Source organism: Aspergillus affinis, assembly GCF_023601865.1.
Source record: "Aspergillus affinis strain CMG 70 chromosome Unknown NODE_118_length_111057_cov_86_474734, whole genome shotgun sequence".
NCBI lineage: Eukaryota > Fungi > Ascomycota > Eurotiomycetes > Eurotiales > Aspergillaceae > Aspergillus > Aspergillus affinis.
This window is the reverse complement of record NW_026515899.1, coordinates 67,936-95,365: the sequence shown is the minus strand read 5'-3', so window position 1 is coordinate 95,365 and position 27,430 is coordinate 67,936. Positions and strand designations below refer to the sequence as shown.

The following is a 27,430-nucleotide window of genomic DNA, read 5'->3' as shown; positions in this document are numbered from 1 at the left end:
TCGCGGTGGGGAGACTGACAGAGGGGGGCTGTTGCCCTAGTTTTGAAGGCTACTCCGTACAAAGTGAAGACCCCCTGAATTCTCGTCCCCTTCATACACCGTAGTGTGTTTGATGTTGCATCTCTCCCCGATGAGAATTAAGTACTGTGTATTATCTATCTATCCAATTCCTTTGTGCGACATATTAAGCTTTAACTGCCCCTAGTTATACCCCTCCGGTATGGGCTTCAGTCTCCAAAAAATACTCGACTCCACCGGTCAAGCCTTGGTATTCTCCTCGTCCTCGCTAAAGGCGAACTTGGAATAACGACGGATCGCCTCGCCCTTGAAGTAGAACACATACGGAATAGCGCAGCAGGCCAGTGCGATGAAAGCAAGCAGCGTACTGGCCCACTGATACCCGAGCCGATCGTACATCTGCTCCGTAAACAGCACGGTGGCCGCGCCCCAAATCGACCGGATGAAGGTCTTAGCGGCCAAAGCAGACGCTGCTTGATGTTGGTAGGTGTCCACTGTTGAATTCTTCAATTAGCTTGCTGGCCTTGAGGGCGTTTCTTATGTCATACGCAGTACGGAGTATGCGAGTTATTCGCACTTTGGCGTTGGGGCGAGGGTCGGGTTGGGTCAACTCACCGAGATAATTGTTAGCGGAGTTATACAAGAAGATGAATCCATATCCAATCGGAAATCCACCCATGGCTGGACCTAGCCAGTGCACGCGAGGATAGGATGTCCATGCGAAGATAAACAATCCTAGGGGGATGCACCAGCAGGAAAACATCATGGGGATCAGGCGTTTCTCGGCCGGAGGCTTCCCGTTGTATTGGTCGCACAGTTTCAAATAGTGTTTGTTGACGAAGGGTGAGCACGCTGCGCTGAGAACAACTCCGATGGCCAATGGAATGAACATCAATCCCGTCTTACTTGCGCTCCAGCCTTTACCGGCTTGGTATACGATCGGATACCTATTCGACAAAGCAATTAGCTCGGTCCCTGTCTCGACTCGCGGGATGACTTACGCAACGAAAAACATATATAGAAGGCCATAGAGAACCGACTAAGAATGGATTAGCTCGAACGAACAGCACCGCGCGAAGCGAGACAGAACGAACCATATACAAGGAAATGAACATCACGATCGGCTCCAAAAAGAGAAGCTGGAACGGCCGAGCGATGAAAATACGCAGTCTCTCCAGCAGAGGACGCGGATCCAGCTCCTGTTCAGTGACATATTTATCATTATTTTCAGCCTTGCGAAGTTTCTGCGCCCTCTTCTTCAAGATCGACGGAGCGTAAGTTTCCTTCACAGTGAAGGTGATCAAGAACCACGCCGCGCCGGAAAGGATAAGCTGGATCCAATACAGCCATCTCCAACCTTTGGCGTCTCCGAGGAACCCACCCACCAGAGGACCAATGGCCGGGCCCAGGAAAGGTGCCGCGCTGAAAGTTGCCATAGGCACACCTCGTTCTTCGTTCTTCCAAAGATCGGCCAGTGTGCCGCCAACGAGGGTCATGGGAGCGCTGAAAGCGATTCCGTCTATAGTACGACAGACAATCAACGTGCCAATATTCGGAGCGACTGCGCAAGGGATGACGAAGATAACAGCCAGGAGTAGGGTGACTGCATAAATAGGTCTGCGACCGACGACCTCCGATAGAGGAGCGAAAAGCATGGGACCTGGATGATGACCATAGATTAGCCGTCATATCCCAACCCTAACTCATCCCTTCTCATTCATGCAGAATATACGAACCAACACCAAATCCCACCACGAAAACAGTAATTGGCAGCATAGTCACCTCGCGAGACACATGGAACTCTTCACCCACGCCCTCGAGGTCCGCCGTGATGACACTACTGGCAAAGGCCACGACGAAACAGGTGAAAGCGACGACAATAGTGCACCACCATTTGTAGGCTTTGGACCAGTTCTTGGGGTTGTCGGGATCATCGATTGTGAAGGTGACCAAGTTGTAGTCTTCCTCGCCGGTGACGTTAGACTTTACTGGCTTGACGATATTTCCGGACTTTGTCTCGGTGACGAACTCGTCGAGATTGGCGCCGTCTGCTACCGTGCCGTAGGGTAGCGATAACGGGTCGGTCTGCCCTCGACCAGAGCCGATGGTTGGCGTGCGATGGAGGTCTTGCGTCATCTTGAAAGATAAAACCGAGCTCAGCAAGAGAAGCAAAGTACTCCCCACCGATTTAACGAGGGAATAGCCTGGAGTAAGCTTGACGCGGCACCGAAATCAATCACAGGAACCTCCATGGTGGCCCGACCAACGACGAGCTATTTATGTCTTATTCCAGACTGTCAATGGCATGCGAAAATGACATAAACTGACAGAGAAAAATTCCCCACTAGGCAATAGATACCTAATGCCAAGGGCATCTTGGTGTGGCGCTAGGTCAGAGGAGCTAGATTACCATATCGGGTAATCTCTGGGGTTATTGAGGCAGACATCTCCAGAACACCTTATCGCGGTGTGGAGCATGGGGAGATGGTATACACAAGGAGAGATATGCCTGGGCCAAAAGAGATAGAAGAGTTCTCTGATCGGATTTGGCCTTTCTGCCATACTTAAATGACAGTTATGAAAGTTTCTCATGGATATCATAACCGTCTGCTTGTCCTGTCTGATGCCGATTTTCCCATTGACGGCGGAACTTGCAGCCAGATCGAGCAAATCTTGTGTTGTTTACCATTCTCAATATAGTAAGATGCTCCTTTCAAGTCTTAAAAGCAACGCAATTGGTTCCTTATATGACGGTGTGGGTCATGGTGGGTCTACTGAAGCTTACCTCAATGGGCTGCATGCTCCGGTCCCATCTTCATCTTATCTTTTGGTGGACGTGTCCAGGTATGCATGGACTCTACCGATTGAAGATGGTATAATAGCACTATTGTAGTGAAATCAATAGGCCCAGGCACTTCTATTAGTTACCAATAAATTAATTGTATACTGTACTTGGATTTCCTCAATCGTCCCGGTAACCTGTTCTCACGATGTTGCTGTGGCTGTCTCTGTCTATATTCTGGCTGATCATTTCCTATAAAGATATAAGCGGTGATCCTACTTTCCTCCTCCTTTTTCCATTGTGTTCTGTTAGATTGTGAAAGTGTGCCCTTCCTGGGTAGAGTCTATCGCTCTCCCCCTTTAAATCGCTCTAATCGGGTTCGCTCATGTCAACAGCAATTCACACACACCCAGTAGTTTACCTGAAAGTGAGGACAGATCAATACAGTCCACAAAGTTATGGCTCTCCGCAGTCGAAAAAAGATAAGGAAACTTCTCCTTTGGGGAGTTTACTGCAGTGGTCAATGCACTTATTGTTGCGATGACATCATTGATAAGTAGAGTTCCGGTCAGAATATGGCAAAGAGCGTAAGGCGCGGCCGCAGCGACGCCACATATAACCGGATAAAAAAACTGTTGCCATAGTCCAGAGAGATTGGATGGACTCCGGAAGAGGAACTTGATAGAAAGACGGCAAGAGGGCGAGAAAGGAAGGAAAACAGGTCACAAAAAAGGACAGTATGGTGAGCTTATATAATACGGTCGCGATGACCAACCGCAGCGTCCGAAACTCGCCTCAAATTTCATCACTCTATCTTGAATCTCTGGCAATGCAACCAGAGATCATCATTTCATAGTCTCTGTACCCATTCCGAATATGCAGTATTCCATATTTCGAGGTCATGCCCGCCTGCCGACAATACCTGCGGACGGCGACCGGCACGAAGAGAGGGATGCGGAAAGGCACCCATAGTTGCCTGCCATGTGAGATTACCGTACATCTCAAGGATAATGAGATCAATCGATTCACTGTTTCGATTAGGTTGACAGCGCAAGGTCTGCTGTTGGTTTCCATCACCGCATGCTAGCGTGTGCGTGCATTGCGCCAGTCGCAAATCCGCCTGCGTCGCTCAGGGCCGTCAGCATGAGTCTGATTCTATTCTCGAAGAGGCAACTGAGCAAACGGACGATCCTGGTTCGACTGGCACTGTTTTGAATGAATATGTCTCATTCTTTGAGGACTTCAAGAGTTTTAAGCGGAGGATTGATGCATCCTTGCTGGACAGCCCGGAGTCTTCAAGCCAGGGAGGGGCCAATGCCTCTCATATAGTGCAAAGTGAATGTGCCCCGGTGATGAAGCTTCTCAATCATAGACTGGTACGGAGTGCCAGTGCGGCCCTTCCAGATGATTCGGGGAACGCAGTGATGATCCGATGGAGTCGCCTCATGTTCTCCGCGAGATGTGTGCAACGCTTCCTTCCAATCCTGAGATCGCGACAATTTTCAACTCTCGCAGCGGCTGGTGGGAAGTATGGCGAGAGGCATTTGGGCTTGCCTGGGGTCATCAAAGCGACGCCTCGCTCGAGAAATTTGCAACCCGCGCGATCCACTCTGGGAGGCCCTCTTCGCTTGGAAGCCTGCTGATATGCTTTGCCTTCAGTACTGGCGAGCACGACCGATACCTCGCCCCGGTGGAACGATGGGCCTCGGACTCGGCCTTCTCAGTGCTCTTCAACCTCGCCGCACATGGATCGTCTATCGCAAGGCGAACACATTTCTGCAGCTGGCGGGAATTCACCGGACCCATCGGCGCTCGGAAAGTCTTGACCTGGTCTTATGGCAATTGTTTGGTGCCGACACCGCTGGGCAAGTCTTTTAGTCAGTTTACCTTATTCAGTTCCAGACCGTCTCTGTGACTTGTATATTCCCCCGCTGGACCAGTCGTCGCCCATCATCTTCCATTCCCGGCATATGACCTTATTAACAGGCCGCGTTATTGGATGAACAGATCGATAAGGTCACCTCACAGCTCCCTCCGGACTACCTGAGTATGGGACAGATCTCCGCCTGTCGGGAGGTGAAAGAGCAAAGCGCCCGGCTGTACCGTCTTATGCAGATTCACCAGCTCAAAACTTTCCTCTATCTCCCCCTTTTTCTACAGCATTGCGAAACCGAACAGCGCCAGGAACAACATCATTATAATTCCCAGCGCCATGGCGCTCGATTCAGCCGAGTGGCCTGCGTGGATAACGCCCGGTCACTCCTAGACTCTTTTCTAGCTCTACACAACATCGACCCCCCATGGCGCTCGATTCAGCCGAGTGGCCTGCGTGGATAACGCCCGGTCACTCCTAGACTCTTTTCTAGCTCTACACAACATCGACCCCCACAAAGCAAGCATGGACAACAGTGTCAAACTGACCGGATTCACCGCTCTCGCAGCTGCGGTGGTCGTATTCCTGAACCTTCTCGCCGACGACCATCCGAAATCGACCGCATCCGAATCTGGTAATGAATCTGATAGGATCCTCATCGGTAAGACCATCGAGGCCCTTCAAAGGCTCTCCGAAGGCCAGTCCCAATCTCTGTGCGGACAGTGTCACAAAGCTCTATCGGATCTCATCCACAGTAGTCGGACATTAGACCTAGGCGATAGCCGACAAATCGCTGTGCCGTATTTTGGCCTGGTGGAAATTAGTCGTGGGGTGATCATGATGTCTTCTTGGACCCTGGTAGTGCTCATGAGCAGCATGTGGCTTCCCAGGATCCATTAATCATCGAGACAGATCATGTTGTCGAAGATAGTCATGTTTTTGGCCTGTGGGATAATGATCCGTTGGCGTTTCCGACCTTCTTTGACGACATGATCTTCACTTATCAGGGTCCTTGGGGCATTTCTGACATGGAATCTTTCTGGCCGGGTCCAAGTATGAATGACAGAGTTGATTGGATGAGCACATCTAGGAGCTTTGATTAGTCTTTTTCAAATTAATTCAAGTCGTCTAGAGATCTATCGACCGTCTGTGAATAATTACGGCCCAGAAATGCTATCCATCGGGTAGCGTACATGATGGATAGCATACATGACGATCGCACCATTCGCATATTTCCTCGTCCTGCTTTCTTATCCATGCGTTAAAGCTAAAAGCACAAATAGCAAATACACTAGAATAAAAAGGCCTGGTTTTCATTTTAAAGACAGTATGGTGCTGCTCAATAAAGTCACGTGCAGGCGCGCCATCCATATCCCAACCGTAGACGGACAGATTCATCCGTCCATCGTCAACTACACTCCCCAACATGTCATCAGGTAGATATTATCTTCTCACCGCTCCATTTCATTTGCTTTCACTGTATCTTCAATACACTGCAGTAACATGAATTCAATTGAGCCCCAACTGACCAAATATCCATAAACCAACCCGATATCCTGCGATCCGTGCCGCCAAAAAAAGTGCAAGGTATGCATGCCATCCGCCATCTTTCCCCCTTCCCTGCTGGATTGACCTAAAAATTAACGAACCAACTAGTGCGATCGAATACTGTAAGTCCACCAGCATTCACCACGCTCATTACAAGATCCAGGACACGCAGCTAAATGACATATCCACCAAAGACCCGTCTGCACGCAATGTACCGACCCCACGCGATGCATCTATCCTGAAAGCGGCAAACGGTATTTACATTCATTTCCCTTATTTCCTCCCATCCTCCTTACTCCCCTGTACTCCGACCACAAATCACTAACCGCTGAAACAGAGGCCTCCCGCAAGGCTACATCACGCACTTAGAATCTCGCCTCGCCAGCACCGAGCAAGCCCTCTTCGCGGTCTACGAGCATCTTCGCTCGCTGGGCCTGCACACGGAGATCCCGGAGGGTTTGGGCGAGCAGCAGCCGAGTCGGTCGCAGACGCGGGTCGCGAAGATGGCTGAGTGGGAACGTCTTCCGCTCAATGCGCGCGGGGATTTGGAGCGGTGGTGGGCGGAACGGAGGGGTGGGGTGGTTGGTTATTCGGATGGATGGGTTGGGGACGCTGCTCGGGCTCAGACTGTGGTGTTGGGGATGGGGAGTAGAGAGGATGGAGGGGTTCAAGAGGAAGTTAGAGAGAGGGAGGGTAAGGCAGAGGAGTTGGCGAGAGGGGAGGCTGGGGTTTATTTTTGATTTACTAGGCTGTGTAGGAGGGGGAAATCAGCAGAAAGATTCAATTGAAGTCCTTCGTATTAGAGACACGCGTGAGCAACCGATTTGAAGACCTGGCGTCAAAACTGTTCCTTCCCACTCCAGACCATGATGAACATTCTCGAGATGCCCCTCTCGGTTTCTCATCAATCCGTTATATATCGATAGTGACACTCTCGCACACAGTGAACATTCCCCCCGCCTGCACATTCTCCAGCACAAGGGGGTTCATCATAGTCCTTCATATCTATATATAACTCGTAGGTCTCTCTAGAAGAGCTGCCCCGAAGGAAAAAAGTTAGGTCCCGTGTTGTTGGTTGGAGTTACCTTCAAGAACAGCGACCTCCAAATTGCCTAATCTCAGAAAGCCGTCCCGGCATTCAAACTCAGCCCGAGAGAACGGGGTGTTGCCGGTGGTCTTCACGAGCATGATTGCTCCTGTTACGCACGGGGGCTGATGAAGGAACATGCGACGCCAACTCGCTTCTTTTCTCAAGAAGGCGTCTTGTTTCTTCGTATCTAACCCGGGAAGCAGGTTCTCATGAACCTCAAATGTTCGAATGCCATGGTATTCAAGCACCATTAGCCATATCAAACGGGAAATCATCGGATTTTGCTCGTGCAGTAAACCGTAGTCTTCCTCGTCGTCCCATTTCAATCTCAACGGTTTGAAAAACAGCTTGATTTGAAGTTGATTAGAGTTTCGTATCACGTCTTTCCAGTGACGGCAGACTCTTTGAGATAGTAGGAGGGTGCGTTAGTCGATCCGGAGCAGGATTGCTTCTAGGATTTCAGGAGGAAGGAACGCTTTGTCAGGTTCGGGGTTTGAAGGAGGCATTTTGAATCCAAGTCTATGGTATCTCTGATTGGACAGGACTTGATAGATGTTCAAGATAGGCGATGTGTGAGGAAGAGGAATGATGGGAAGAGACTGCATACGCGTCATGGTGACATGGAAGCTTCCATTCCATGGCTATGACTCCATCGTTATTCACTGATTTGAAATTTTCTTTTCCAGTCGAATTTTGTTCGCTTTTATAGAAGTTTTCTATGACAGGGGTAGGCTGCCGAAGTGATCAAAAACTTGATTGAATTGATCAACTAGGGGTCAGGATAAACCCTTTCATTATTGATTTTACATGATCTTTATAGCCAATATCAAGGAATCTTCCGCTTTATTCATAAGATCCTCTATTTTATACAGTACTCTTCGGGACTTGCCTTCGAAGGTTTGACTGCCTAAAGCATCTAGATCTTCTACAGCTTTCGCCCTCATGCTTTCCATCATTTTCTTCTTTTGCATACCTCGGAATTTATTTATTCTTTGTTGATAAACGGGACCAATAAACATGTTCTTGTTAGGTATTGCTTCCCTTGCTACTTCCTCTAAATTTAGTCTTTCTTACTCTTGCAAGATGCTTTAAGAAAGCTTTCTTATTAATGTAAACAAACGTCAAAGTAAGTCTCAGAGAGATTATTTCTACACTTAAGCATAAAATTCTGACTGTAGCGTATGATTTCTAATCCGTCAGCCACCAAACGGTGCCGGTCGGCGCCACGGTTTGCATTCCACCAGTCAATATTGAAGAATGACGAGTCTAACAAAGACAAGGTAATGTAGCCGACGTAGATTAAAGAACTCTGTGGATACGAAGCTGGCAAGGATTTATCAGCCGAATTTGTCAGGTCAGTTGACTGGTGTATTTTGTTTTTCTAGTATAGCTAGATGAGAATATATATAGAAGTGAACAGCTGCTCAAAATAACACAAACCACAGAAGACAAACCGAGCAACTACCTTGACAGTTTAACCCAACAATCATCACTATCTCACACCACCTTCATATCATATCACCGATCGTAGAAAATCAAAATGTCTTCTCCCTCCCTCTCCCTGGGCACCGCAGCCTGGACCCTCTCGCCGTCCGACACCCCCCAGCAGGACGAAATGCTCCAGATCGCACGCACCCACGGCATCACCGCTATTGACACAGCCAGACTCTACGTATGCCTCTCTGACCACCACATCTGAATAGTACCAGTCTCTAACGCACAAAGCAGGGCCAAGGAATCTCCGAATCTTTCCTCGGGCAACGCAATGTCGCCTCGGAATTCGAAATCACTACCAAAGCACCTACGGGATTTCTACCAAACTCGGCGACCAAGTCGGCGATTATCCAGAACGGCACACTGAGTCTGGAAGCGTTGAAGACGTCCAAAGTGCCGATTTACTTGCTGCACGGGCCGGACGAGTCGGTTCCCCTTTCTGAGACATTGGATGGAGTGCAGGAGTTGTACTTGAAGGGAGCATTTGAGAAGGTGCGATCTGCCAGTTTTCTTCGGGAACGATCCGATGAAATATATATTAACGGAAAGATAGTTCGGCCTCTCCAATTTCTCGATCCCCCAGATCCGCGAAGTCTACGAATATAACAAATCAAAAGGCTACGTGTTGCCCACCGTCTACCAGAGTATTTATAATCTGGTTGCGCGAAACAATGAGACCAATCTCTTCCCTGCGCTGCGCGACCTCGGCTTCTCGATCCAGGTCTACTCGCCCATCGCGTCGGGCTTCCTGGTCAAGAAACCCGAAGACATCCAGCAGCAGAAGGGAAGATGGGATCCGTCTACCACCGAGGGGAAGCTCCTGCAAGGGTTGTACGGGAAGCCTGAGCTGCTGAATTTCCTGCGCGAGTATATCCAACTGGCCGAGGCGGGCGGCAGTTCGCAGGCAGCCTTGGCGTATCGCTGGGTGCGATACAATTCGGCACTGAGGGGCGATTTGGGCGATACGGTGCTTCTGGGCGCGAATGGACCGCAACAGTTACGAAACACACTGGCGGATTTGGATCAGGGACCGCTGGAAGAGTGGGTGGTGGAAAGGTTGGATGCGTTGTGGGAAGGCATTCGGGAGGTGGCGCCGGTGGACAATTTGACTGTTTGGAAGGCAATGTAAACTTAGTCGCTTTTCTCGATTTTAAAAAGAATTGAGTTCGTGTGGAGAACATTAGTTGCAAGACAAGCCTGACAGCCCTGCTGCCTGTAGTAAGGCAGTTCCAGTGGCATCTGGTAGATCTCGTATGGGGAAATGCAACCATTGAATGTCATCGAACTTGGCATGACGATCTCTCTCCACACTTTCCTGCCCTTTCCTTTTTCTCTTCCTCTCCACATCTCTACACTCCCCCGGCTCAACACAGACAGCATGGATTCCCTCGAGGAACCCCCGACCAAACGGCGAAAGCCGAGTCCACGGGAGATTGGAGTGATGAGAAAATCGTCGGTCGATAATTCGGCCACGTTTTTGGGCAGTTCCAGCGGCGTGCATTTTATCCGCATCGTGTACGACGCTTTCGCGCGACGCTCGGCCCATCTGAATCAGAACCAGTCGCATTCGCAAACAACGACACTCGTTCCTGGGGAAGATGACCAGCTGGCCTCGAGTCCCCTTGCGGATGCTGCCTCCTTGAAGAATGAGCTGTGGATGCCACATGAATTGGATCAGCGGCCCACGACGACGGGGAAAGTGAAGCCGCCATTCGACCATCTCGTGCAATGGACACGCAGCTATTTCGACAATTGGCACCCCATGTTCCCCTTTATTCTGGGACCATCATTACTGACAATCCTGGAGAAAATCAGCCTGGTCGGACTGAATGGGATCTCGACGCCGGACGTCATCCTCGTGCGGTCCGTCGTCTCCATCGCCCTGATGGACCGACGACAAATGAGCGCGCGGGGAAAGCAATCACCACCCCCAGTGCCCGCGGCACTGGTATTTCGCACGGTCGCACAGGCCATGGAGAGCCTACACGCGCTGTTCTGCGATCCACCGACCATCGCCATCCTGCAGGCCGCGTTCGGCGTTGAGCTGTTCCTGGCGTCGGTGCTGCGGTTGAATGCCGCGTCGCGCATTGCCGGCGTCATCGCGCGCACCGCCTTTCATTTGGGCTTGCATCGCTGTCCGGCGCGGTTTCTGTGCTTCGGCCCCGGAGACGAGGCGCTGCGGCGTAGACTGTTTTGGTCGATTTATTGTCTCGAGAGATACCTGTCGCAGGCGCTGGGGATTCCCTTGGGCATTCGGGATGACGACGTGGATGTCTGTTATCCGGGGATGGAGAGACATGGGGAGAGCGTTGACGGTATGACTATCTCTCAGTTTTGCCATTGAATTTCGTTACTATCTAACGGACTATTGAGCTAATTTCTGTAGACCCCCGTCTCCATCTCATCACACATCTGGCGCGGTTTTCCCGTGTGCGCGGGCTGGTCATCGAACTCCGCAACAAATCCATCCTACACAGCCAAGAAACCTCCATCACGGCGACTCACGTTACCGGAGAGTTAACGCACTGGTGGAACCAAGTCTACGATGATGTTTACCCCGGCGACGAGGACACGACAACAACACCGGCATCGGCAACGCCGCGTCTGGCACCGCTCCATCGGCTACTCCTCACTGTCCTACGCCACGAATCCATCATCTCGCTAAACCGGCCTTTGCTGGCGGCGGAGTCTTCGTCTCCGGAGTACCGCACCGCACTGCAGATCTGCATTGAGTCGTCGCGCTCGCTGCTGACGGCGCTGCGGGGGGCCGACGTGCCACTGGTGTGGCCGTCATTTACCTGGGGGGTCTGGATGAGCTGTTTGATTCTAGTTTATGCCGCATGGGAGGGAGAGTTTCCTATTCCTGCGGCAGCGAGGTAGGTATACCTTCCCTCTTTACTCGCCTATCCCCTTGGCCAAGGGTTGGCCAAGCCACCTAGTACGCTCAGTTACAGTCAAGGCGAGGCAAAAAAGAAATGAAGCAAACAACAGCCAAGAAGCTAACGAAGCGAGGTAGATATGCCCAAACCGGTCTTCTCATCCTTCAGAACCTGTCCCACCGAGGCAGCACCTGGCCGCAGACGTGCATCGAAGCGATCCGGGCCCTGGAAGCCGCGCTGAGCGAGCAGCCTCCGGACCACGCGCCCTACAGCCATCTCCACCCGCCGTATATCCAGAACGCGCAGCTTCCGAACCAGAACCTCACGGTCAACGCGCCTGGCCATCCAAACCAGCTCCTCCACGTGTTGCCATCCCAGCAGAGCGCGTTACATCATGCGGGACAAGCAGGGCTGGGGACGACGAATCAAACGACCGGGGAGGCGAATCAAACTCAACCCCCACCGGGGCTAGATATCGAGGGCCCCACGGTCGAGCAGTCGATATTTGGGGAGGCAGCGCTGGGGATTCCTAATTCTTCCGAGGGGCTCCCTTTTCTTCTGGGGGAGGTGGAGAACCTGGATCTGTGGAGTGTGGCGGATGCGCCGTGGTTGATCCAGGAGAGTTACGATGTGAGCAGTTTTCACTTCACGGGGTAAAACCATCGGGGGCTAGAGTTGCGACTAGAAAACGTGGACGGAAGGGATACGAGAACATCGGAACGGATGCATGGATGGGGGAATGGGGTTGGAGTCGGGTCGGGGTACGGGGAGAGGCGGGTGGTATGATAGGGATCGGCATCTTTTTTGACGCTCTGGGTTTGAGTCTGAGCCGCTTGGAGGGATACTAATGACCTGTAACATGAGCATAACCAACTTTTTGTTTTCCCCCTCGGACTTCATTGCTGTCGGTTTCCGTAAACCATCAGGTACGGTGTATGTCAGCGTGGCAACGGATCATCGACGGTGAATCGAACCCCCGACCGGTCACAGCGTCCCGGACAAGCCATGTCCGCCACTAAGTTTTTTCACCCGCCGGACAAACACACCTCCGGGGTGGCGGGCATCCCCTCTCTACTTAAACATGTAGACCAGACAGGGGGGAAATTCGTAGATTAGACGAGATATCACAAATCAAAGAATCTGCAGACACAGAACCCGATCACAAAAACCAACCGCAACACGATGAAAACCTACAAGATTGCCACCATCCCCGCCGACGGCATCGGCCCAGAGGTCATCTCGGCCGGCGTCGAGGTGCTGCAGACGCTCAGTGAGACGCTGGGATCCTTCGGCTTGGACTTTTCGCACTTCGACTGGAGCTCTGAGACGTATAAGGCGACCGGGAAGTACATCCCGGACGGCGGACTGGATGAGTTGAAGAAGCACGACGCGATTCTGTTCGGCGCGGTTGGTGCTCCTGGTATGTTTTTCACTTCTTTTTTCTTTGCTCCTCCTGCCTTTCCGGGCTTGCTTCCCTGTCTGCCTCTTTCTTTTTCTGCCTTTTTGGGCAAGTGAGTGGTGGGTTGTGTCTGTGCTGCACTAGGACACTAGCACACTAGGACAAGGCTACGCCCACGCTACGGCTTCCCGGGGTTACACTGCCTTATCGGACGGTCCCACGGCGGTAGAACAACCCTGCTGGAGTGCAGGTGGAATGCAGCAGTGCAGCACAAATCACATCCCGTCCATAACTAATGTCCCAACCGATCTGATGCACAAGTCCAGTACACCGGACTATGCATCACATCCTATCCATAGTCCCCTGACACAGACTGGGCACCATACCGGACGTCGGAAACCCGATCCCAAAGCTAACATTAACACCGAATAGACGTCCCCGACCACATCTCCCTCTGGGGCCTCCGTCTCGCCATCTGCCAACCCTTCCAACAATACGCTAATGTGCGCCCGACCCGAGTGCTCCGCGGCACCAGCTCGCCCCTCCGCAACTGCCCCTCCGGCAGCCTGGACTGGGTGATTGTTCGCGAGAACAGCGAGGGCGAGTATGCCGGACAAGGCGGCCGCTCGCACCGCGGTCTCCCGTGGGAAGTGGCCACCGAGACGGCCATCTTCAGCCGAGTCGGCGTCGAGCGCATCCTGCGGTTCGGGTTCGAGACGGCGCGTTCGCGGCCCCGTAAGCTCTTGACTGTTGTGTCGAAGAGCAATGCTCAGCGTAACGGCATGGTGTTGTGGGATGAGGTCGCGGCGAGCTTGGCGAAGGAGTTCCCGGACGTGACTGTTGATAAGATGTTGGTTGATGCTATGACTACGAGGATGGTCTTGAAGCCGGAGAGCTTGGATACGATTGTGGCGAGTAATTTGGTGAGTTTTGACCTTCTTTCCGAGTTCCTTAGGGTTCTTTGTTGGCCGGCCTCTTTTTCCTGTTTGGGATAGTGGTTATTTTGTTTGCCCTCTTTCTTTTTTTTTTTTTTTTTTTTTTTTCGTCTCTTTCAGGTACGGGTCAGGTTGCATCATCCGATGTTTATCCTGGAATCAGACGTTAGTAATTGGTTGGGGGCAGGTGAGACAGGAAAGGATATGCAAAAAGCATTGATAATGCCAATGCAATCTCTGAAACTGTGGAAGTTGTCCGTCTGACTAGAAAAAAAAAAACCAAAGAAAAAAAAGAGGGGCCACCCTCAACACTCAATCTACAAAACGAATGATTGCTAATCTCGAATATTAAACAGCACGCCGATATCCTCTCCGATTTAGCGGCAGCGCTGGCGGGGTCCATTGGCATCGCACCGACGTCGAATCTGGACCCGACGCGGCAGAATCCCAGCATGTTCGAGCCGATTCACGGGTCGGCGTTCGACATCACGGGGAAGGGCGTGGCCAACCCCGTGGCCACCTTCTGGACGGCGGCGGAAATGTTGGAATGGCTGGGCGAGACGGCAGCTGCTCAGCGGCTGATGGAGGTGGTGGAGACGGTGTGCGAGCGAGGCATTCTTACGGCGGATCTGGGAGGGACGGCGTCCACGAAGGATGTGACCGCGGCGGTGGTGGAGCAGTTGCGCTCGAATTAGCGGGCAGAGTTACGAAGTATGCTTACGGATATGCTTATGGTAGTTAGTTTTTACGGATGTGCGGACTAGAATACTTTATCTTGATCAACCGTGAGAAGTGAGAAGTGGGAGAATAACTCCAGGACAAAGTTACTCCGGATAGTTCTCCGGACTGTACCCCGGAGATGGCCAAGCTTCGGACATGTGTTCCCCCGTAGCCCTAAAAGTCTTGTCTTGACAGAATTTTCTCCCTCTTCCTGCTTCCGGGCAAGGATCTGCCCAACAAGCCCTGTCAAGCCCGGTCAAGCAAGTCGACCAAGTCTAATTTAGATCCATACCCACTCCACAGCGAGTGTACCAATTACGACAGCGGTGGTTGTTCGGCCCCGGTCCGAAAGAGTGGGCCGTCATGAATCATCCAGACCCGGACGATGGTCCAACGCGATGCGGCATACTTACCCTTTCGCTCTCTCCGACCAGCTTCTCCCTCAATCGGAGCACCGGTGATAGTCATCCTTCTTTCCACTTTTCCCTCCCCCCTCCCCTTTCGCCCCATAGGACTTTCGGTGTATGATGCGGGGTCTCCACGCCGGGGGGTTTTTCTCTATTGTTTCTCGGAGATTTTCCAGCTCACACGTATAAATCCTCCCACACCTCCTTCCCTCCTTTTTCCTTTCGTTCTTTCTTCTTCTTACAGACGACTTGACGGTTGCTACGACTAGACGATTCCATCCCCCGTCTCGCCAATTGTCATCATGTTCTACGGAAAGTCCCTTCGTCTGGCACAGGCGTTGCTCATCGTAGCACCCGCCTTCATCCTCTTCGGTTACAACCAGGCCGGAGTTGGCCCTTTGGCCACGTTGCAGACATGGGTTGAACAATTCCCCTCCATCGATACCGTCAACACGGAAGGCGCCGAGAAGTCCACCAACTCTACCCGCAAGGGTGCCGTCATCGCCTCCTTCCAGCTCGGTGCCCTCTTCGGCGCCCTGAGCTGCACCTACCTGGGAGAACGCCTGGGCCGCCGCAAGACTATCTTCCTGGGTGGTATCCTGGCCATCATCGGATCGCTGCTGCAGACCGCCGCCTACGACATCGCCCAGTTCGCCGTCGGTCGTGTCATCCTCGGTTTCGGTATCGGCCAGTTCAGTGCCGTCGTTCCCGTCTGGCAGTCCGAGTGCACCTCCGCTAAACACCGTGGCCAGCACGTCGTCGTCGACGGTATCTGTATCTGTCTCGGTTATGTGCTCTGCAACTGGATCGACTTCGGTCTCACCAAGGTCTCGGGTGACCTGCAATGGCGTATCCCCCTGGCCATCTCCTTCTTCTTCAACATCATCATCATGGCCGCCGTCTTCCTTCTCCCTGAATCCCCCCGTTGGCTAGTCCGCGTCGGCCGCATCGAGCAGGCCACCCACTCCCTGGCCGCCTACAAGGGCGTTTCCCCCGATGATGAGAGCGTGCGTCTGGAAATCGCCGGTGTTGAGAACTCCCTCGAGACCTCGGCCCAGTCCGTCTCTCTCACCGAGATGTTCTCCGGCAAGGACGACGAGCGCCTCCTGTACCGCTTCTGCCTCTGCATCATGCTCCAGTTCTTCCAGCAGATGTGCGGAGGTAACCTCATCTCCGTCTACGTCTCCACCATCTTCGAAGACAACCTCGACATGAGCACCGACCTGGCCAAGATCCTCGCCGCGTGCGCCATGACCTGGAAGTTCCTGTGCAGTTTCATCGCCTTCTTCGCCATCGACCGTCTCGGCCGTCGTGCCGTCTTCATCTTCTCCGGCGTCGGCATGTGCCTCTGCATGATCGTGCTCGCCATCACCAACTCCTTCGGCAAGGGCAACCAGACGGCCTCGGTCGTCTCCGCCGTCTTCATCTTCCTCTTCAACTCCTTCTACCCCGTCGGCTTCCTGGGCGCCAACTTCCTGTACTGCACCGAGGTCGCCCCCATGCGTCTCCGTGTCGCCATGTCCGCCATCTCCACCGGTAACCACTGGCTGTGGAACTTCGTCGTCGTCATGATCACCCCCGTCGCGCTGGACACCATCGGATATCAGTACTACATCGTGTACGCCGTCATCTCGGCATTCATCCCCATCAGCGTCTACCTCTTCTACCCGGAGACCATGAACCGCAACCTGGAGGCCCTGAACCACGTGTTCCGCGACGCCCCGACCTGCTGGGACATCGTGTCCATGGCCAAGCATCTCCCTCAGGGCGAGGCCGCCGAGGTGGAGGTGGCGCTGCGCACGGCCGAGAAGGGGTCCGTCGAGCAGAAGGAGCATGCCTAAGGCTGTCCTCTCTCCTATCGCATTAATGGTCTGTTTTGGTTTCAAGGTTATTTGAGCTTGTTTTCAGGTTATGGGATGGTGTTTTGTTAATTTCTTTTTGTTCTCGGGTGGTTTAGAGTCCGCCTTGATGATTGGATTCCAGTATCTACGAACTTTGACTGTGGATGAGGATGATGAGATCCGATGATTCCGGTATACATATATGTTTATGGTTCCTGGACTTAGCGAGCAGCGAGCGAGCGAAAGCGCAATGGAAGCGAACGATACGAAAAGATAAAAAGAAAGACACCCTGGAGGGTCTTCAATCAATCAATGAATCGATCAATCATTTCAATTTCAACCACGTCCACATTAAGAAAAAATCTACGTAAACAATTAGGATAAACTACATCAAGCAAGTACTCCGTAAATCAAGAAATATTTGAATAAACAGAAAATAAGAATACATTCAAACACCAAACCCAAACCCAAAGGTATCACAATCACAGCTAGTTAAAACAATCCAATTCAATCCAAACAGCCCAAGAACAGAAAATAAAAACAAAAATAAAAGCGAAGCTAACTAGCCCAACCAAACACTACCTCTTCCTCTACCTCTAGATAAAGATCTAGATCTAGACCTCCTCCGCCCTCTCATCCTCTCCTCCCACACCCTCGACAGAAACTCTCCCATCCACACCACAAGCACAGACACGGGAACAAGCACCAGCACGCCCACGACGGCGATGCGGTCTGCGTGCGCGTTGAGAAGGGCATTTGACCTCGTGGAGACGTTAACGTCCGCGTGTCGGAGAGGGCGGAAGTAGGTTTTTCGAACGGGGATGGTCTCTGTCTCTTCTTTCGTAGGGGAGTCGGATTCTGGGTCTGGGTCTGCGTCGGGTGTCTGGGACTCAGATGGGGACGAGGGCGTGGGATGATTTAGATTATTGATATTATTGTGGGTAGGGGGAGGGAGAAATCTGCCGTGTCCCATTTGATCCTGGTCCTGGTCCTGGTTGTGGTTCTGGTTCTGGAGCTGGGTCGGGGTGTGACTGTCTTCTCCGAATTCGGTATCGTCGTCTTCGTGGATCTCATTGATTTTGACATTCTCATTGATAATGGAATCGGTGGTACTGGTACTTGAACTGGTGGATGGAACGGCCCCTGTTCCAAGTTCTGATTCAGAGCCCGAGTCTGGTTCTGGCTCTGACGGCTCGGATTCGGCCGTGGTCCCTGAGCCTAACTGCGGTAGTAACTCTGGTGGCGTCGTACCGTCGGACAGGTTCCATTTCCACGGGGATTCCTCTCCTTCTTTTCCATCCTCTTTGGAAGGCGAGGGTGGAGACGGTGGGGGTTTCGTAATGGTTATTGTGGTTGTGGTTTTCGGTGAGGGTCCTGAGGGGGGAGGGGGAGGGGGAGACGGCTGAGAATCTGAATGAGATAGGGGCCGTTGTTGATGTTGATAATGATATTGGTCATGGTTGTTGATTATGGTGTTTTCGAGGATGTGATTATGATTGATTTTGATTTCGGTGGGTGAGGTGGAGCTGAGGAGGGTCGGAAGGGGAATTCCCAGACCGACGGGGAAGGATAAAGGGAGGAACAAGAGGGTTGCTTTCTTCATTTTGGTTGGTTTGGATTTGGACTGTCTGTCTGTCCGTGTCACATTCTGCAGAGAAAACCAATAAATAAAAGAGCACTCTCTCAAATGAATGCCCTACAGGCTATTATAACATTTATGTTCTCCGGTCCAGAGAAAACAAAGTGCTGCTTCCGTCCAGAAGTTGTCCCCCGTGCGGGATGCCGCTTGCGGATTGGTTGTTCGTCCCTCAGGAGGAAGATCCCCGCTTGCAGTTAAATGAGGGCGATCCTGGGAGGCGCTGGGCCAATGGTGATACCATGTGTTCTTCTTTCTGTGTGAAAGACAGACATTATTAAGGTACCTCTGCCAATGCAATGGGGTTTATTGTCTGTCCAATTGTTTTCCTGTCTGGTCAAAGAGTCCAAGAGGGAGACCCTGGCTAGTAAAGGGGCCATACTACCCTTCTTTCATCTTTCATCACATTACACTGTCCACCTTTCACCCAACACTCCAACTACGTCAAACAAACAACAAAGACACCAAAGACAGGGATCTGTCTAAGACCGCTGCTTTACCCCCTCGCTCATCGCATCCACATGCTCCCACTTCAACGTATCCTCACCCAGACTCCACGCCATCACACCTCCCACCTTCTCCGCGTCCACGATGTCCCGGAACTTGCGCGCGATCGTCTCCGGCGTGTCCCACGTCCAGAACAGATGGTTCGCGGCGTCCAGGTAGTACTGTCCGCCCGCTTCCTTGTCCGTTGTGGCCTCGGCCAACGCCTTGCGCCAGCTGTCCAGCACGGAGAGACCCTTGCACTCGCCGTAGTCGCTGAGGCAGCCGGTTTGGCAGAAGTCGTCGCCGGTTCCGCTGTTATCTGCGTGAGCTTTCATCGTGGTGAAGGTGCTGGTCGAAAGGGAAAGGGAAAGGAGTGAGGATGCAGGAAGTGTAAGAGGCCATACCAGTTTCCATATTGACTGCAGCACGTTCCCGAAGGACAGTACGTCCCCGCGTTGAACCCACACGTCATATCGGTACTCTGCTTCAGATTCTTCGGTGCCTCGGCCATCGTACTCGCCTCGAAGGTCAAGACTCCCGATTTGCCCGTATCACCACCATCAGCCGTCTCGAGGGCCTCGACCTCACATCCGATCGGATGCTGGGGGTCACACTCGCCCTTAGTCGTGAACCATTTCGCATAATACGCGACTCCCAGGTTGATCTTGGACGCACACAGTCCAACCTCCTGGTACGCGTGGACAGTGTCCAAGGAGTCGACGACGCTGCTGTGGTGCGTGGTGACGTTGTTGCGTCGGTTCATGAGATCGTACGACATCACGTTGACCATGTCGACGGATTCGAAGATCTTGGGCCCCTGCTCCGGGGTGAAGGCGATCATGTCTCCGCGTTTGCCGGGGACGGCGATCGAGAGGATTTTGTTGGGACCGAGGGCTTCGCGGAGAGCGGCGAGGAAGAGAGGGTACGTTTCGATCTCACCGGTCTTTTGGCTGTTGGGCGTCTTCTTGTAGTCGTCGCCGTTGCCGCCGGGGTATTCCCAGTCGATGTCTGGAGATGTTAGTCCTCATTCTTCCGTAGAGGTATGTATAGAGGGGAGATAGCGAGCAAGATCCCTCCGGAGTAGGACAAACTAACCAATACCATCAAATCCTCCCTTCTCCACGACGGCAGCAACGTTCTTCGCATACCGCTTTCTCGAAGCCTCATCCTTCGCGCCCTCCGCAAAACCAGTCGTGTCACCCCAGCCGCCGATAGCGAACATGATCTTGGTTCCTGGCGCGAAGCGAGCGCGGAAGGTATCGACGCTCTCGAACGGCGTATAGGTCGGCTCGGAGTCGGAGTTGAACAGCTTGTCTTCCGCAAAGGCCATGATGGCGTGAGTGATGGCGCTGGTCTTCTCGGTGCCCGGTAGTCCCACGACATGGTACTGGTCGACGTACATGGCGAAACGGAGGGCCGTTATCATGGGGGTGAGAAGGGGGAGAAGGGGGAGAAGGAGTAGGGGATTCATATTGAGCCTCATTTTGGGTGGTTTTTGGGGGTTGTTTTCCTAAGGTAGGGACTGAAAGAATAACGTCAAAAGCAAAGGCAACGGAATGAATGACTCGAGTCAAAGACTCGATTTTATCCGTCTCTGTACAGTGCAAGAGGGTTAGTCGGTGGTTTTACCGGAACTTGCCAGAAAGACTCGACGACACGACGTACTCCGCTATTTATCCCCAAAGCCCCTATTTATTATGGTCCTGGTCCACGAGAGATACAAAGAATGCTACTGTCACAGATCAGTAACACCGTGTTCCGGCTGACGGGTCTCCTGTGCTACTTCGACAGGTCCAAAACCCAGTTGAGATGAAAGGGATGAACATGGCTTTTCCGCATTCCAGCCTCGCATACCGGGGTCCAAAATACTCGAATCAGCCATCATCCATTCCTGGCACATATTCAAACAAGAAAAAAGTCTGGTCTATTATTGTCGCTGGCTGTGCTAGGCGTAAAATTATCTCCCCCATCAAGGAAGGGTCTTCCGACTTGGCTTGCAGGGATTCTCCCGCATGCCTGTCCCGTCCATGTCAACCGGTCAGTCCCATCGTCGAATGATCGGCCGTGCTGGATCCCAGGGTCCGATCACCACGTTCTTATACTTCTGTAGGCTGATCAGCCACCAGCTGCACCCGCCCATCGCTAACGCCGTCAGCATGCTGCCCAGGAGCGATCCTACCACAGCCGCCATCCATCCGCCGCGCAGCGTGATCCCCACGGCACCCCCCGCAACAATAACCAGGACGAGCGTGAGGAACACATGCCCCGTCCACGAGATGTGACGAAGCTGTCGGCGAAAGATGGGGAACAATCCGAACACCTCCATGGAGAAGAGCATGAGACTGAATACGTGCGTCGTAGACGGCAGGCGCGAGGCTAGCACCGTCGACGCCATCACTGCCGCATTCGTAGACAGCGAGGCTGGGAAATTGGTAGCCCCTGCGCCCTCTCCGCTGCCGTAGTCGAACGAGAAGATGTTGATCATCAGCAGCCAGCAGCTCAGCGTCCAGATCGAGTCACTGGCCGTAGATTTGGTCAACGATTTCAGTATCGGGCTGAGACCCAACAGGGCGCAGTAGATCAAAAACGCCGACTTCACCGTCGACAGCCGTTGGCGGTTCCGCGCCGACAGCAGCGACGATTTACCAGTTTCAAACCGATTGACAAACGCAGTCGCTTGGCTAGCAGTCTGCTGCGGCTGCTGGAATTGCTGCTCCGGGGTACTGTCCCCTCCATCCGCCGTTTCATTCATAGTCAACCCCAACCCATGCACCTGTCCGTCCTTCTGTCTGTGCGCCCACCCGGACGGATTCCCCGAGCTAGTCGTCGAGCTAGAACTCGACCCGTCATCTCCTTCCAAAGGCCCATCTGCGCCCTGAAACCCCTCCCCCTGTTCGCGTACCATCCATGAATCCCAGAGAATCCAACCAAACGCCGACCCGACGCTGCCCCAGCAGACGACCGAAACGGGGCTGACGCGCCCCTGCACGATGCCGACAAAACAGCACACGAATATAATGACGGAGCAAACATGCTGCACAATGACCGTCGAATCGGAGACCAGGGGCCAAAAATCGTAGGGCCGCACGCGCGGGTTGCGTTGGAGATGATCCAGGAAGGTTTCGGTGTCGGTGTAATTATCAGGATCTACCAGGAACCAATGCCACAATTAGCGCCTGTCGTTTCACTTCCCATTCAGAGCCCCTGAGTGAAATGAAGGGGAGACGAGAATGAAAAATCCACCTACAAGACTGCTTCACCCAGAGAAGCTTCTTCCACGCCCCCTTCCGTCGGCGTCTGCTGGTCCCTCGCACTTTACGGGAATCCTTTGTCAGCGGCGGTCGCAAAGCCGCCACGGACGCGGCGCCGCCGTTCAACACGCCGACCGAGTCATCGTAGTCGCCGGTGCCGGTCCCGTCGGCCGATCGCGTGCGTGTCAGCGACAGCGAGAAGTAGGCGTCTTCAGGGGCCAGGCGGGTCGGGTCGGGCAGGGCGCGCTGCTGCGCGGGAGACTGACCGACGACTCGGTAGGGATGGGTTTCGACTGGGACGGGCGGGGGGAGGGGCGGAGGCGAGTCGGGCAATGGAGGCATCGAGCAGACGCGGATTCATTTCATGTGAGGCATGGCGAATGCTATTGATTGGGGAGGAAGGGAAGGATGGAGATGGAGATGGAGATTGGGGAGAGTAAATGACGATGGATGGGGATGGCACTAGCCAAGACGCTAAGTCGATTTCGGGAATCAACAGAAGTATGAACTCTGGGTAAAGTGTAAACACACACGCTCTATTGTCTTCCTATCGTTACGCAATGCAAGGAAATGTGGGCTATGATATAGAAAAGAAAGAAAGAAAAATCAGCAAGACAAAACATGTCCAATTTCGACGGTGCACCTCCCCCCTGCCGGTGACCCTTTGACCTGCTCGACAAGCAATGTAAATTCTCCCTCGCTACCCTCAAATAAGTAATGCTGCTCTGGACGCGACGAGATCTGACACGACAGAATCTTCACTTCCACATTCCGGTCAAAGAGACGAAAGAAATCGCGAGCTTTCTGGAACAGGTCCTTGCCCTTCCTGCATTCATCTAGAGGGAAACACCGAACAGCCCCGGACTTGTAGGAGACCAGCTTGAAGACCGCCGAGCCTTGAGTCGGCCGCGCAGTGGGACTCTCTGGTGCAGTTTTGACCTTTTTCGCGGGTGGCAACGAGGCGGCCTCCTCTTCATCCGACGATTCCTCCTCCAAGCTCTCGTCAGAGCCAGTATCCATCTCATATTCGCTTTCGGAATCGGCCTCTGCGTTGCCATTTCCCTTGCCATTGGAAGTGGCAGCCTTGTTGACTGCACCGGTGTTGCGATTCGTGCTGGTGCTGGCACTCCTCCCATTCGCAGCACCATTCGCCCTGGTCGACCGCGACGTCTCGACCCTCTTGTTCTTGAGCGTGGTCTCCGACGTCGGCGTCATACCCTGCGACTTCTTCCTTATATCCTCCAGCGCCGACCAAACCTGATCTGTAAACCGAATCGCGTTGAGATCGCGATTGAAAATCCTCACGGCACAATATTCTGTATCACATCCTTTGTCAACCCCCAACCATGCCACCAGATATGTCCCATATTTCGAAGCGTATGGCTGATGGCGTCGGGTTGGCTGGTTCTCGTGAATGTTAGAGGGATATTGATGTGAATTGAAGGGGCATTGCTTACCGGCCACACATGTTGACGATGGTCCGAATTCTGAGAAATGAGACAGGGAGAGAATATTGTAGGACCGGGGACTCAATAACGCCTGAGATCATTCAACACAACACGCAAACGAGAGTCTCCGGAACCACCAGTAGCGATCAAAACAATTGGCAACAATTGGCGAGGCGCTAGTAGAACGGTGCAGATGCAGGGGTCCCCGATTGGGCAAGTAGCTCTCCGCTTAGCAGGAGTTCCAGCTGGAAACATCCATGGTTTACCGGAGGTTGGTCAATGGCTTTCTATACGCTGTGCAACCGGAGAAACCAGCAGTAAAAGTGGAGTGCTGACAGGCCGATTGGGCAGACCGCTACGTCGACGCAGCAGCCATCCGAAACAACTGCGCAGCGCAATACCCAATGCCCATGGCTACGATGGATGAAACCTAGACACTGAGTCGGTCAGCATAGCCACTTTCCCCGTATATGTTGATTCGGAAGAGTCAAGACAACTATGTAGTATTGGTGGCTCCTTCGCATAGCTGAGCCGGGAGAAAAACATGAAACATATAAATAAAAGATTAGATGAAAGGTAATATGGTCTCAAAAATGTACAAAACGCTCAAAAGGTGATAACTGGTACACGCTCGTGTTTCAGGCCGTAATAACAAATATCCAACCAGATCAGGATAGCAATATTTTGGATCTAATGTGCACCAGGTTGTTGAACTTCAAGGGGTATCATAGGGCCAGGGAGTCGGTCTGGCCCTGGAGTGATTCACAAATGCATGGAGATTGGGCATGCAGTCATGGTCGCTTCTATTAAGGATGATTGGGTATTCATGAAATCAGGAAGAGGCACCGTCGATGCTGTTGCGACGGCCCCAGTTAATGGGCTTTCTGCGTAGAAAGGCGCCGACGGCACCGATGTAACCTTCGTGGCGCAGGAAATAGGCTTGCTTCTCGCCCTTGGACCAGAATCGGATGGCGTAAGCCAGCGTATTCATGGTCTGTCGGTGACCGCGGATGAAAGAGCCGCCAAAATAGATGTGCTTGACTTGCTGCTTCTCCGACTGGAGATAGGCAATTTGTCCGATGTTGTTACTGGGATCGTTAGTCATTCCATGTTTTCCTATCGCGCGCGGCTGTCAACATACCTGATCGCGTAAAGCAGACTGCGGCTCATGTCTTCATTCTTGAACTTGACATCCCCATTTGTCTGGTCGCCTTCCTCATGCGCCTCGTCGCCTTCGGAACCCGATGATTCCTGTTCGGCAGCACTCTTCAAGCGGAATACTTTTCCGAACGTGCTGGCAATTGCTGTACTCTTCAATCCGATTTTATTGTAGTCCATTCCGTAGATGTCCCCGACCAGCATATCAACGCCGCTATTGTCGCCTTGATCGGCCATGGCTAACATCTCGTCAAAGGTCCGAGCCCCGGTCAACAGGGACATGATCCCCCAGAATGTTCCACCACCCAGGTGGGTTCCTCCCACACGCTGATATTGTTTGGGGCCGGACACTTTGATCATGGAGACACCGGAGCCGATGTTGACTAATAGATACGGGTAGACGTCCGGTCGGGCCTCGGCAAACTGCATCGGGTCGATTTCGCTGTAGGTAAAGATTTCGTTGGGGATTTCGGTAATGAAGAAGTCAAGACCTGTTCCCGATCTTGTAAGCTGCATTTCTCCGTGCACCGGGAGTCTGACGCACCGGTTATCAAGCATTCCATCTCGTCTTCGCGGATAATGTTCACTTGCAACGCCTCCTTCAGCTTGTCGTAGTATTTATAGGCACCTCCTCCGGTGGCGACCACGCAGAGTTGATCCGGGGACGGGCCATTGGCCTTTTCATGTTCCTCCTTCAGCTCCTTGATGAAATCAATGCACAGGTCTATGCGGTGGGTCTCGAAGTTGATAAAGTTCAGTCGGCCGCCATTGTCCGGGGAGTCCAGCTCCCGAGTAAAGTAGACCAATTTGGCCAGCGAGCCACCAATCTAGAAAGGTGCAAAAAGTCGTTAGTCACAATGATGCGACGTTGTGCGTTGGTGAAGAAAAACAGAGGAGGATGGTAGCTAGGTAGGATTGCGGGGTGGAAAATGTGCGGGGAACAGCGGAAACGGAAAAAAAAAAAAAAAAAAAAAAAAAATTAGAGGAAAGAAACGTACATCGACAGCGACATGGCTCACCAGACCGGTGTGATGAGGCAGACGAATATCGTGACCTTCGTAGTGAACGCCGTCGGTCCTGACGGGGCTCTTAGACCGAGGATCCTCGTCGACGATGAAGGCCCCCTTGACGTTGATCTTGAGGGCACCAGGGTTGAAGATAGCTCGGTCCAGCCGAACACTGCTGCGGGCGAGATCAGGACTTGAGGATGACATGGTGGGACAATGGAGAGAGACGATGAATGTAGAGGAGGGAGGAAAGAAGTAGATCGATCTGATAACATCGAGAACGAGAGCGAGAATTCAGGGACTTCCGAGCGACCGGGGCGAATCTCCAAGCCGGAGCAATGGGGATGGCCGTGATGGTCCCTACGGCGTATATCTCCTTCTGCCCGCTTTCGTTGAGCGGTCGCGGTGGAACCGCTGTAGGAGTCCCGACTTTCCTTGGGGAGCGTTCATCCTTTCGCAGAGGGGCGATGACTGCAGCGGCGAGGGGATGCACGGTCGAGGATTCTGTCCATGCCAGGATGCCGGAATGCAAGGAGAGCGTCGGCAGTTCCACGTCGAGGGCATCAGTTGACTCGCCTCGCGTGACGTCCTCGCCTCCTGAGGCTGTCAGGCAGAGAGATCAGGCAACGAGGCAGTGAGGCATGAAGACCGCAAGGCAGCAAGGCAACAAACAAGGCTATCAGGACACAAGGCACTAAGGCATTAAGGCATCAACAGCAGTGCTTAAGGCAACCAACGAACTACCATCCACTACAAAGTAGAGTATAGAGCAGAGTCCCCCATGCACTCTCGGCTGACTACCTTCACCTTTCCACTCTAGAAATTCATGAATGCGTCTTGCAGACAGGCAAGTTTGAACCAAAACCAAAAGATCCCGATAAATAAACAACATATATAGTAAAGCCCTGTATCATCATTCGCGTAGTCCACCCAGGTCTTCGTGGTAAACAAGGCAGTCTGATTTGAGAAAGAAAGAATTGCCAGGTGAAAGAAGTCCACCGTCATTAAGGCACCAAGAAAAGACAGATTATGCTGCAGAGTTCTAGAAAACTACCAGGTTTACTGCCCGCAGAACCGGCTCATTGGATCAGAACCGTAGTGAATGGTTACCTGTAGGCGGAAGGCTCCTACAGAGCTCGGAGAGATGCCCACTCCTAAGCATGTCGCAGCTATTGAGCTGAGACATTGCTGGCTTCTACGGGATTTCGATCAGGCTGTCCTCTCAGGTCCCGGACTAGTATTCTTTGTCCTTCTACACTTCTTCTGTGTGGTCCTCCAATCACAAGAGGGGGGGGTTCTCTGCGAGAGTGATGACAGTCACTGTGGACGGGCACCCGGGGAGCTGAGTGCTTTTTTTATATTCACTTCTCCTCTCCCTCCCTCTCCCTCTTCTGTTTCCTTTCCCGCCCACCTTCTTCCTTCTTCGTCCTCCCTCTTCCTCCCATCTTCTACCATCCC

General features: G+C 52.7%; 11 protein-coding genes across 11 annotated transcripts; 5 read left to right on the top strand and 6 right to left on the bottom strand.

Annotated features, from left to right (window-relative positions):
• Nucleotides 1–258: 258 nt before the first annotated feature.
• Nucleotides 259–2,154, bottom strand: KD926_000878 (MFS transporter; the record flags this gene model as incomplete). Its single annotated transcript, XM_053104703.1, has 5 exons — nt 259–512; nt 634–965; nt 1,020–1,057; nt 1,113–1,678; nt 1,755–2,154. 5 exons carry the CDS (start codon nt 2,152–2,154, stop codon nt 259–261), a joined length of 1,590 nt encoding a protein of 529 aa, XP_052952073.1.
• Nucleotides 2,155–4,232: 2,078 nt separating this feature from the next.
• KD926_000877 (fungal specific transcription factor domain-containing protein) lies at nt 4,233–5,137 on the top strand (the record flags this gene model as incomplete). Its single annotated transcript, XM_053104702.1, has 2 exons — nt 4,233–4,619; nt 4,787–5,137. 2 exons carry the CDS (start codon nt 4,233–4,235, stop codon nt 5,135–5,137), a joined length of 738 nt encoding a protein of 245 aa, XP_052952072.1.
• A 61-nt stretch (nt 5,138–5,198) lies between these two features.
• Nucleotides 5,199–6,961, top strand: KD926_000876 (NAD(P)-binding protein; the record flags this gene model as incomplete). Its single annotated transcript, XM_053104701.1, has 2 exons — nt 5,199–5,395; nt 6,559–6,961. The coding sequence occupies 2 exons, from the start codon at nt 5,199–5,201 to the stop codon at nt 6,959–6,961; spliced, it is 600 nt and encodes a 199-aa protein (XP_052952071.1).
• Nucleotides 6,962–8,851: 1,890 nt separating this feature from the next.
• Nucleotides 8,852–9,934, top strand: KD926_000875 (aldo/keto reductase family protein; the record flags this gene model as incomplete). The annotated part of the gene is made up of 3 exons (XM_053104700.1): nt 8,852–8,983; nt 9,040–9,297; nt 9,359–9,934. The coding sequence occupies 3 exons, from the start codon at nt 8,852–8,854 to the stop codon at nt 9,932–9,934; spliced, it is 966 nt and encodes a 321-aa protein (XP_052952070.1).
• A 249-nt stretch (nt 9,935–10,183) lies between these two features.
• KD926_000874 (uncharacterized protein) lies at nt 10,184–14,713 on the top strand (the record flags this gene model as incomplete). The annotated part of the gene is made up of 6 exons (XM_053104699.1): nt 10,184–11,120; nt 11,192–11,681; nt 11,822–12,314; nt 12,831–13,104; nt 13,516–14,006; nt 14,375–14,713. The coding sequence occupies 6 exons, from the start codon at nt 10,184–10,186 to the stop codon at nt 14,711–14,713; spliced, it is 3,024 nt and encodes a 1,007-aa protein (XP_052952069.1).
• A 734-nt stretch (nt 14,714–15,447) lies between these two features.
• Nucleotides 15,448–16,986, top strand: KD926_000873 (sugar porter family MFS transporter; the record flags this gene model as incomplete). Its single annotated transcript, XM_053104698.1, has 1 exon — nt 15,448–16,986. One exon carries the CDS (start codon nt 15,448–15,450, stop codon nt 16,984–16,986), a length of 1,539 nt encoding a protein of 512 aa, XP_052952068.1.
• Nucleotides 16,987–17,548: 562 nt separating this feature from the next.
• Nucleotides 17,549–18,589, bottom strand: KD926_000872 (uncharacterized protein; the record flags this gene model as incomplete). Its single annotated transcript, XM_053104696.1, has 1 exon — nt 17,549–18,589. One exon carries the CDS (start codon nt 18,587–18,589, stop codon nt 17,549–17,551), a length of 1,041 nt encoding a protein of 346 aa, XP_052952067.1.
• A 515-nt stretch (nt 18,590–19,104) lies between these two features.
• Nucleotides 19,105–20,591, bottom strand: KD926_000871 (putative class V chitinase; the record flags this gene model as incomplete). Its single annotated transcript, XM_053104695.1, has 3 exons — nt 19,105–19,456; nt 19,513–20,116; nt 20,204–20,591. The coding sequence occupies 3 exons, from the start codon at nt 20,589–20,591 to the stop codon at nt 19,105–19,107; spliced, it is 1,344 nt and encodes a 447-aa protein (XP_052952066.1).
• Nucleotides 20,592–21,146: 555 nt separating this feature from the next.
• Nucleotides 21,147–22,701, bottom strand: pigc (phosphatidylinositol N-acetylglucosaminyltransferase; the record flags this gene model as incomplete). The annotated part of the gene is made up of 2 exons (XM_053104694.1): nt 21,147–22,255; nt 22,356–22,701. 2 exons carry the CDS (start codon nt 22,699–22,701, stop codon nt 21,147–21,149), a joined length of 1,455 nt encoding a protein of 484 aa, XP_052952065.1.
• A 264-nt stretch (nt 22,702–22,965) lies between these two features.
• Nucleotides 22,966–23,827, bottom strand: KD926_000869 (uncharacterized protein; the record flags this gene model as incomplete). The annotated part of the gene is made up of 3 exons (XM_053104693.1): nt 22,966–23,621; nt 23,705–23,760; nt 23,817–23,827. 3 exons carry the CDS (start codon nt 23,825–23,827, stop codon nt 22,966–22,968), a joined length of 723 nt encoding a protein of 240 aa, XP_052952064.1.
• An 812-nt stretch (nt 23,828–24,639) lies between these two features.
• KD926_000868 (pantothenate kinase) lies at nt 24,640–26,179 on the bottom strand (the record flags this gene model as incomplete). The annotated part of the gene is made up of 4 exons (XM_053104692.1): nt 24,640–24,895; nt 24,949–25,456; nt 25,510–25,792; nt 25,964–26,179. 4 exons carry the CDS (start codon nt 26,177–26,179, stop codon nt 24,640–24,642), a joined length of 1,263 nt encoding a protein of 420 aa, XP_052952063.1.
• Nucleotides 26,180–27,430: the final 1,251 nt, after the last annotated feature.